We start from the raw sequence: 10,706 nt of genomic DNA on the forward strand, positions 1-10,706 counted from the left end.
TCCTTTCCATCCTAGCCTGTGGATCCGGCAGTAGCCAAACCTAAAGGTTATTGGGGTCTTAGGAAAGCTCAAGTGGGGCTCCTCCCTCAGAACTGAGTCTTGCAGGTTCAGGGGCAGTTGGGGGGAAGCCTTTTCCATGGATGTAAAGGAAGGGGACCTATTGGGAAACCCTTGCTGATCCTATGATGGATGTGCCTTCTGGCCTGAAATGAATATTTTTTAACCTAAGAGTACAGACTTATCATTCGATAATATCAAATTCGAGAAGATTTCTGAACTGTATTTCTGAAATCACAAAAGAGGGCGTCAGATGCCTTATTATTATTATTATTATTATTATTATTATTATTAATTGCTAAGCTACAACCCTAATTGGAGAAGCTGGATGCTATAAGGCCAGGGGCCCAAACAGGGAAAATAGCCCAGTGAGGAAAGGAAACAAGGGAAAATAAAATAGGAGGGTGAGAATGGGTGTAAAAAATGATTCAACAGCTAGAGTGGATATGAATGTGTTGAGGTGGTTTGGCCATGTAGAGAGAATGGAAAGTGGCTGCTGAAGAAGATGATGAATGCAAGCGTTGATGGGAGAAGTACAAGAGGAAGGCCAAGGTTTGGGTGGATGGATGGAGTGAAGAAAGCTCTGGGTGATAGGAGGATAGATGCGAGTGAGGCAAGGGAGAGTGCTAGAAATAGGAATGAATGGCAAGCGATTGTGACGCAGTGGTAACAGCAGTAGGGGATTCTGCATATGAAACTTCATATGTGGTGGATAACAGGGGAGTGTCGGCTGTGGCACCCTAGCAGTACCAACCGAACTCGGCTGAATCCCTCATCAGGCTGGGAGGAGCGAAGAGAGGAAAAGTCACCCTTTTTTTTTCCTTCTTTTTTATGTCAGGAACCCTCAAATTGGAGGGAAGTGCCTTGCTAAATAGACAGATCTCCAGTCATATAGGAATATTGAATAGCTGCATCATTTCCCCCTTATAGATAACAATTGATTATAATAGATATGCATTCTTTAAATGTACATTTAAAATTTAGATTACATTTTACTTTCAGAAGTACAATTTCTTGTTTCGTAATGCCCATTCTCTCAGTGCATCTTATTGATTGTTCCTGTTAATTCTTTAGCTCACTGTGGCTAGTACTTATGTGACTTTAGGGATATTTCCGGTGAAGGAAGTTTATTGATGATTTCTCAGTGCAAGCAATATAAAAGAAAATAAGAAGTTTGTGTGTATGGAACCAATTTATTTTTGGGATTTGTATTTATTCTTTGAGTCTGTTGACTAACTTTTGAATTATTACAGGGTGAAATTCCACGTACTCCAGGCATTTCTACATTTGATACATCTAACCATCGGATATCTCTTGATGCTTGCTGTTATGAGTTATAATGGCTATTTTACAATAGCTGTTGTTGGAGGTGCTGGCATTGGTTACTTTTGTTTTGCCCTTCTTGATCTTCCGGGTAAATTACTTGGTACTGCAACTCCAGCTCCAGCCAGAAGTGTACCGGCACATGAAGGTAATTCTCCATGTTTTCGGGGTTCATATGGAACATCAGGAAATGTCTTGTCACATGTTGGGAATCGTCCTTTGTCTGAGCATGAACCTTATTCTCGGGACAGTGAACGTTTGGACATTGCTTTTGAAAACCCTTCTGGCATTAATTGTGCCAGTAATGATGTTAAAGAACCAGATACATGTCACATTGAATCAAATTCCATAGAACAAGGAGGAGCCAGTGAGAGTGAAGATGATAGACCAGAATTAGACAGTCATATTAATGATAAGACTAAACTACTCCAAGAGAAAATCAAAGTGGAAGTCCAAGTACATGCACACCACTCGCCTTGAAGGTTGTGAATATTATTGTAGTATAGATGAAAACATATGATCTTGGCTATATATTCTCAGTGCAACCAATTTTGTGATATCTATGGTAACTCCCAGTTTTATATAAGCAGCTTTCAAGTCTTTCATCTTCAACTGTTTGAAGAAGTAACCAAGAATTATACTTCCTTTTTAAATGCAATACATCAGAAAGGGTCACCAACAAAAGAAATTTTGAGTTGTGACTAGGATGTGATATCATGGTAGCACAATTGATATGTTATTTTTTAATTATCTTATTTTGTTTGTTATAATTATAGAATATCTAATGAATCAAGTTTTCATTCTGGGTTATTTTATTGAATGTATCTTGAGAATATTTTAATGAAATGAATAAAGTTTTTATTCAGTTGTTATATCTTTGTAACACAGTTTTGTGTTATAGCGGCTCATATTAGATCTTAACATATTTTGTAGAGTACATATTCTTAGAAGATTTTAGCGATGGAAATGTCCATTCGTCCTAAGATTCTGAAAGTGATTTTATATTTTGTTTTACATTTACATTTTTTATTTGACAAAATAGACCATTTATTAGATATTACTGGTTGCTTTAGCCAGTGGCACTTAATTGTGGTTGCTACAGTCATACATGTATTCTTTAATAAGGAGATTGTTTCTGGTTAAATGGCCAGTGAAAGTAGCAGGCAAGAAGCCCCACTCCCCTGACCAGTTGGAATAGCTTACTTTTGTTTTGGCTGCTGGCGAGTACAGATGTTTCGGCCGTTGGCAAGTATGGATATTTCGGCCTTTGGCAAGTACGAATGTTTCAACCGCTAATGGGTGCGGATGTACTGTCAGCTCCTGATCGAACTTTTTATTTGTTCCTACAAGGATACAAGCCTTTGTCCTTTGATAGGAGAATGATTCAAGTGCAGCAGGAATCTGGCAGCTAACACTTATAACGAGATGTTGATTCCTGCCGCTAACAAACACTGACATGCTATCGGCTTCTTTAGGAACTTGTCTTTTCTAATATCCTTTCTTTCTCTTTCAAAGTTGTGTGTATGCTTGTCCATGTCAAAGGCATACACGCAGACCTGTCTGGAAGTGTCAGGAAAATGCGGTACTTTTATTAGCGTAGGTAGGTAGATCTTCATACCTTTTGGCCTTCATTCAAGGCAGTAATTTTAGACTTCTGGAAGCATTGTAAATGTTATGGAGGCTGTCTGAGTAAAGATCTGGCATTAATTTTAGACTTAGAAACAGGTGAATCCCTACCTCGATCGGATTCTTCTAGTTTCAGATTTTAGTCGGGTGACAGCGCTATGCTACTTCTTTGAACTTCCCTGGGGTTTCAAGGTACTCCATCTAGAGAGAAGTCAGCCTTGGTGCTTAATCCCTTGATGGGGAATAATAATTAAGTATCTTTTGATCCTAATGTCATTGGCAATGAGCCTGAACCCAAGCTGCCTGCTGATGTTTCGCCCATTGGGCAGACTGCCTTGATTTCCTAACTTCTCCTGATTGCATGATTGCAATTATAATAGGGTTTGATGATTTAAAAGCTATTGATGATGATAAGCATGCTCATATAAAGTGCTTCACTTTACGCTCAGTGCTCCGGCATGCTGTCAATACACACACTCCTACTCCTTTCGCAGATGGGTGTGGGATACCTAATAAAGATGTGTGCAACTTTTGCATGCCCACATCCAAGTTCAATGACATTTTCTGAACAGAAGGAAACTACTCCGGTACTTGTGACTGTTCATGCCTCTAAATGAGCTCAGTCTCTGGTTAAGGTATCAGACGAGGACTTTACGGTCCAGAAATCTCAAGCGTCTTTCCTGTCTTATTGCACTCAGATAGTTTGCAATAGCATAACCCTTGCAGGAGGTCAAGAGTAACATCTTTTTCATTAGATCTTTATTCTCAAGTGTATGGATGATCTAGATCCCAAGATGCATGTCATATGTTGTCAACTAGAGGCTGTTACTAATTGAGTTTGTCTCAAGACGGTCTTTTAAAAGGACCATCTAAACTTTGGAGTATTTCTTCTTCAGACGACCACCTTTGGATCAAGAATCTCCTGAAGGTGTTGTTTATACAGTGACAGAAGACTCTTGTTCACCCTTTTTGAAGGGCTCGAAGAGGAAGAAGAAAACAGTAAGGACTCGAAGACAGCAGCTAAGAGATCCTCTGGTTTCCCTATTTTCTCTTGTAAGAGAGATCGTGAGGATTCTCTTACTCCTTATTTGCCAGCTGCTGGTAGACTTAGGAGTTTTGCAGCTAAAGGAGAAGTTTCACTCGTGAGATGTTTTAATTCCCCCAAATAGAGGTAAGCAAGATAATTTTTTAATTTCATATACTCTTTGGCATGGCTGGTTATGGTGTCCAGACAGGATGAAGATACACAGACAATTCCTCTCCAGAGAGGAGTGGACTCTCCTGAGATGGGGACTCCCAATTCTGTAGGACTGTTCCCTCGAGGGGCTGGTCTGAACTGGCCTGAATCCGAGGCGGCGTTAGAGTCCTCATTTTTTGCAGGTACTGGCCTTGATCAAGAGAGTTAACGGTCTTGGCAAAGCCCTCAGATCTCTGATTAAAGGCAGGAAGGCGCAATAAATCAATTGTTCCGTGCTCCTCAAGAGTTCAAAGCAACATTTGGAACTCCTTTGATCTGAGCTAGTCGAGGAGAGGTTTCAGCTTGTAAAGACTCCTTAAAGACAGGCTGTTCTTCTAAGATCGTGCCGCCAGCTTTTTCAAGGCAGAAGCGTTATTATGTGATGCAAGATGCTCATGCCTCTCCTCTGCAACTAGTGATCTATACCCTGGTTCTGGCTAATCTCATTAGGCTGGCTGCTCAGCACATTACTTTCACAGCTTTGGAGACGTCAAGTATGGAGGCTACAGCAATGTTGACTTCAGGCGGCATCCTGTTTGGACCACAAGTCAGGTACATTGGGAAATTTAATCTCAAGTAAAGACCTCTTGGACACTGAAAGAAGAGGCTGTTCACAGACCTTGCTCTGTTTGGGAGAAAATCGGTAGAGTTTATGATTCACCAGACGACATTTTGAAGAAACGAGATGCAGTAGCCTCCAAGTTCACAAAGCTAGTGGATCAAAGAGAGTTGCTGAACCTCTGAAATTCTTCACTTAAATGACCTTCCCTGTTTTCATTGGAGCAGGTAGAGCTGACAGCTGGAAAGTAGAGAAAATCTAACCAAGATTCAATTTTCCATCAAGTGGTATCATTTAGGAGGTCTCAACCTTCCTCCTCAAACAACTGTTCTAGGTCATCTTCCCCTGGTAGACAAACTTTTGCACCAGCTCCTAGACCAGAATCGAATAGGAGTGACCTGAGAGCTGCACCATTGACATCTCAGAAACATACTGATACTGTGGTTGGCTGTTTTGTCAGTGAAGCAGTCAGAACCAGAATCAGAGGAAAATATATGAGGCCTTTATTTTATGCTAGGGCTATGAATTCCTCCATTCAGCCACCTCTACTGTGGGGATGTATGGCAGAGAAATGGACGAGGTGGCAGTTTCATGGGACAGAGGGGTGGACCGTTGACGTTCTTCTATTCAGATAACGCCTGCAATTCACCAACTCTCCCCTCCTTTCATCCCAACTCCGATGACATTGGCCTTCTGTCACCCAAGAAAAAAAAAAGACCTTGCTGTTTGTTCATAGGTACAGACCATGCTGCTAAAGGGCACTCTAGAAGAAGTCTAAGAGGAGTCTCTGGCTTCTTCAGCCATCATTTTTTGGTCAAAAGGCCTTGGCGGAGTTGAAGACCCGTAGTAGACCTTTCAGCCCTTAACGAGTTCACCCTCCAGACTCAGTTCAGGATGTAGATGCCCAGCACAGTCAGACACACTGTGAGGAAGAACAATTTTATGATCTCCCTTGATCTGAGGGATGCATACCGTCAGCCCTCCTTATTCGCGGGGCTAGATAACAGACGCTCGAAAAGCGAGAGTCCACTAATGCTGTCTGTCCAAGGGTAGGTCAATAACCTACCAACTCCCTGACCATTACATACCTGGAGTTGGCTAAAACACTTGGTAATCCACTGGACTGCACTACAGTACATTTTTTTTCACGTACTTTTTATATTGGTATTATAGTTCATACTCCTTTTCAGGGGCAATTTTACATTATTAATACAGCTTCAATACAAGGTAAGTTGAGTCATATTACGAAAGTTACCACCACGAATCAAAACCCAAATCATCGTCACACCATGCTTTATATAAGTATCAGCAAAACACTTATTTGTATATAACAACATTTAGTGATACTGTAGAGTGAAAAAAAGGCACTAACAGTTGATGGTTGAAATGCATCCAAAATTGAAAACATCAGTATAAAATGCTTTAATGAAGCACAGTCATCTTTTCAAGTCATGATTTTTTTTAATATGATAATGTCTGCTTAAACTAGTTGGTCTGAACTGATGAAATTGAATGCTGTGTTTTAAGGTTTTGTATACAGTACAATATTGTAAATACACTATCTGTAGTTCTTTCCAATGAATGTTTGAGTATTTATCCTACCATAAGTGAAAAAGATAATACTATACTAAAATATGACCAGTACATCACTAAACGTTTACAAGTTGTATTGGTAAATATTCTCTCTCTCTCTCTCTCTCTCTCTCTCTCTCTCTCTCTCTCTCTCTCTCTCTCTCTCTCTCTCTCTCTCTCTCTCTCTCTCTCTCTCTCTCTCTCTCTCTCTCTCTCAGTAAAATCCTCATGTTAGATGCATGTAAATTAGCACTTTCTTATTACATTAAATTTTAATCATATTCCCTTAATCAATTTTCCTTTTCATCATTCTTATCTAGTTGTTTTCAGATTATTTCCTTTTAATAATATTTGAATCCTTCCAGCTTAGTAAATTAACACAGATACCTTAGTTTAAATAAGTTAACTCCCCGTTAACACGAATTCTGTTAACCTGATTTTGAAATTACATGAGTTCAAATTTATCGATATATATTCTGATAACACGAGTTTATTTTCCCGCCTATGAGAGAGAGAGAGAGAGAGAGAGTGTGTGTGTGTGTGTATAAGAATCTATGAAAGCTTACAAACAAATAAATTTTTGCTTTTAATGTAAGTACCAAAAAAGTAATTAATTTTAGAAATAAATGTACATCCATACTTGTAAATGTAGATGTTTACAATTTAGCATGTTTACAGTATATATCGGCTCTCTACTTGTGAATGCGGTTTGCTCTTAGATAGTATAAAATAGAAAGATTTTGTAAGGTTGAATTGTAAATTAAGTTACAAATATTAAATTGCGATAGTATAAAACAAACTTAATTGTTACATTGGCCAATATTTATATTCAATATCTTTGTTTACATCGCATATGTAGAAGGCTGTGGATCGTAAGCGCCAACAGCCGATTCGTCTGTTGGTGTTCGATAAGCATTTCAATAAGAACCTGGTCAAGAGTTCGTTAAACAGTGTTCTTCTTTTTTCAAGAATTACGTAATAGGGAGCAAAATCATGTCAACAATACTCTTAGCTGTTTGTGAGTATAATCGTGATACCGTTGGGACCTTGAAAACAGCTGACAACGAAACCAAAATAAAAACAGTCTGTAATAGTTGTTGAAAAAATACATCTTGAATTGTTAATAGAAAAATACAAAAATGATTAAATGAAGTTCATATAACATCGAAAACCAGGATTATTTTAGTCATCTTTCTGTTCATATACGTTATGTTGTCGGCTAAATTTACAAATCAGCTGACGAAATTGAATGACGTCTTAATCCCTTCCTACGATTGAACATAGATTCAAGCAAAGTAAAAGTTTATATTGTGTGTAGTATTTACCTAACACTGAAAAAAAACGAATTCTGTTGAATCTATTCTATCAGTGTATAATAAGGCACTTCTGAGAGAGAGAGAGAGAGAGAGAGATAGAATGTATTCACTTAACCAATAATAATAGCTTTAAATGAAATGTATGAAAACTAAATAAAAAATAATTGTGAATACATAAGCATGACATTAAAATGAAAAAATATGTTACGATCTGTCATTTATTTATTAAAGTGAAAGAAAAATAAATTAGTAATGTGTTTAACCCTTTTACCCCCGGGCTCTGGAAATTTCCAACCCTTAACCCCCAAGGGATTATTTTTTTCCCAGCACATTTTGCAGTATATTTTTTTTTAAATTGCTCTAACAGCCTTAATTTTCATCATAGAGAGGTCAGGTTAGTCTCATTCTCTTGGAAAATGCCTAAATTTTTTTCAAAAAAATATAAAAAATATGGAAAAAAATTTTTATAGCATTTTTTTGCAAGGACGTACCTGTACGTCCATGGGGGTAAAGGGATGGGTTTTTTGAAACGTACCAGTACGTCCTTTGGGGGTAAAAGGGTTAATATGCATAATAAGTACTGTTCATTGGTTTTTTTTTTAACTTGAATATATACTCATTGATATAAAATTAAGGATAAATAAATAATTATTGGACTAAAAGGAATATGTTACAATCTTTTGTTTAATTACCAAAATGAAAGAAAAATGAATCACTAAATTGTTTGATATACACACGTAATAGCATTATGCGTTCGTACATACCAGAAAGTACTGTTCATTGTTTGTTTTTTTTTCAACTTGAATATATACTTAATGATATACGTAAAATTATTTGTAAATAAATAACCTTTAAACTAAAAGGAAAAATATATTACGATCAGTTATTTATTCACCGAAATAAAAGAAAAAAAGTCGGTAATGCATTTGATATGCATATGTAGTAGCATTGTGCGTTTGTACATACCACATAGTACAGTTCATTGTGATTTTTAACTTAAATATGTACTTATTGATATAAAATTAATTTTATTGCATGTCCGTACATACCAGAAAGTGGTGTTCATTGGTTTTTTATAACTTGAATATATACTCATTGATATATAATTAATGATAAATGAATAATTATTAGACTAAAAGGAATATGTTACGATCTTTTGTTTCATTACCAAAGTGAAAGAAAAATTAATCACTAAATTGTTTGATATGCAGACATAATAGCTTTGTGTGTTCGTACATACCTGAAAGTACTGTTCATTGGGTATTTTTTCAACTTGAATATGTACTTAATGATATAAAATTATATGTAAATAAATAACCTTTAAACTAAAAGGAAAAATATCAGTTATTTGATATGTATACATAGTAGCATTGTGCGTTTGTATATACAGCATAGTACAGTTCATTGTGATTTTTAACTTCAATATGTACTTATTGATATAAGAATAATTTTAAATAAATAAATATTGGAATAGAAAGAAAAATATGTTACGATCTGTTATTTATTTACTGAAATGAAAGAAAAATAAATAGCTAATTTGTTTGATATGCATACTGTACGTCATAGCAATGTGCGTTCGTACATGAAATAGTTTTGCTTATTGTGATTTGTAACTAGAATATGTACCTAATAGTATAAAATTCATTGGAAACAAATGAACATCATATTAAAAGGAAAAATATGAGAGAGAGGTATATATATATATATATATATATATATATATATATATATATATATATATATACAGTAGGGTCCCGAATTACACGTGTTCTAATTACGCGATCGATAGTTTTTAAAAATTAATTTTCCTGTATTTGCGAGGAGCATTCTAAATCCACGAGTCAAGCACCGCGAAGCGTAGGAAATCTATTGTTTTCTTAATTGTATTGGGGGGGGGTGATGGTTCCCCGATGTCTGAGAAGGGGGGGGGAGAATGTGAGAGAAAGATTTCTGTTCAAACATTTTAAGACTAGTTTTGGATGAAAAATGTTAAGGTTTGCCCACCTGTTGTGTGAACTTGTCGCTAGGCCTAGCCTAACTGTCCAACACCTATATGTATAATATTCCATATTTGTACTAATTAATTTCTATACTTACGTTGTGATTATGGTGAAAAATCCTTATTCATTAAACTTTAAATTAAAAACCATCAAAATAAAGACTATTTTATATCATGCTACTGCCAAACATGTCACCACAACCAAACCCATTACTTTGTTTAGTACGTTCCATCGCCGATCATAACGAACTGGCTAACCAATTTTAACATCTGTCTATAGGTTAACTTTTGCGGCAAAAGATATCTTACCAGGTACTATGTAATAATAATGTTATAATTAATGTTTTATTTATCCTTAGAAAATCAAAATATATGAAATATGAGCAATTTTGTTTCGTGTTGTTTTTTTTTCCTAAAAAAACGCCTTCTTAAAAGGAAAACGTTTTTTTTTTTTTTACGTTTCATCGTCGATCATAAACGCATTTACTCCTGAAAGTGATATTGAAGAGCTTTTACTAAAGATGTTATTATAAATAAAGATTATAAATAGGTGGTAAAATATCTATAATTAAAGTGTAGCAGCATCAAGAAATGTTGGGGTTCGCCCTTTACATAAGAATGTAGGCTACTGTACATTGGATTAGACAGAACGTAGAAAAAATCAATTAGGGAAAAATCGGTATTCGATATCCTCTTCATCAGCATCGTCATTCGTCAATCGGGCTTTTTATTTTTTTTATTCTCAGTCGCTAACTAGTTATCGCACTGCCAAGATCTGCACACATTCCGATAATTCACATTTGAAGGTTTTCTGGGAGAGGATGGATAGAGAAAATACCGAACTATATAAAATGTTTTTTTAACCTGTTAAGCGTCACCCACGTGATAAACCGTTCACCACGATCTACTCGGTACCGCCTTCAACTGTATATTCCGTTCATGACTTTAATTGCCTTTTACAAGCCGTCAGTCTCGTGATGTTACTTTACTCGTATAGTAAGTATAGGATCACCACCT

General features: G+C 36.4%; 1 protein-coding gene across 7 annotated transcripts in view; it reads left to right on the forward strand.

Annotated features, from left to right (window-relative positions):
• LOC137654679 (high affinity copper uptake protein 1-like) overlaps positions 1–10,706 on the forward strand; it is a 206,114-nt gene that overhangs the window by 114,427 nt on the left and 80,981 nt on the right. For all 7 annotated transcript variants that reach the window (XM_068388545.1, XM_068388542.1, XM_068388541.1 and 4 more), the window contains exon 4: positions 1,311–1,528. In XM_068388545.1, the coding sequence (XP_068244646.1) occupies positions 1,311–1,528 (218 nt within the window). The remainder of the gene's footprint in view (positions 1–1,310; positions 1,529–10,706) is intronic.

This window comes from Palaemon carinicauda, chromosome 15, assembly GCF_036898095.1.
Source record: "Palaemon carinicauda isolate YSFRI2023 chromosome 15, ASM3689809v2, whole genome shotgun sequence".
In the NCBI taxonomy this organism is placed as follows: Eukaryota; Metazoa; Arthropoda; class Malacostraca; order Decapoda; family Palaemonidae; genus Palaemon; species Palaemon carinicauda.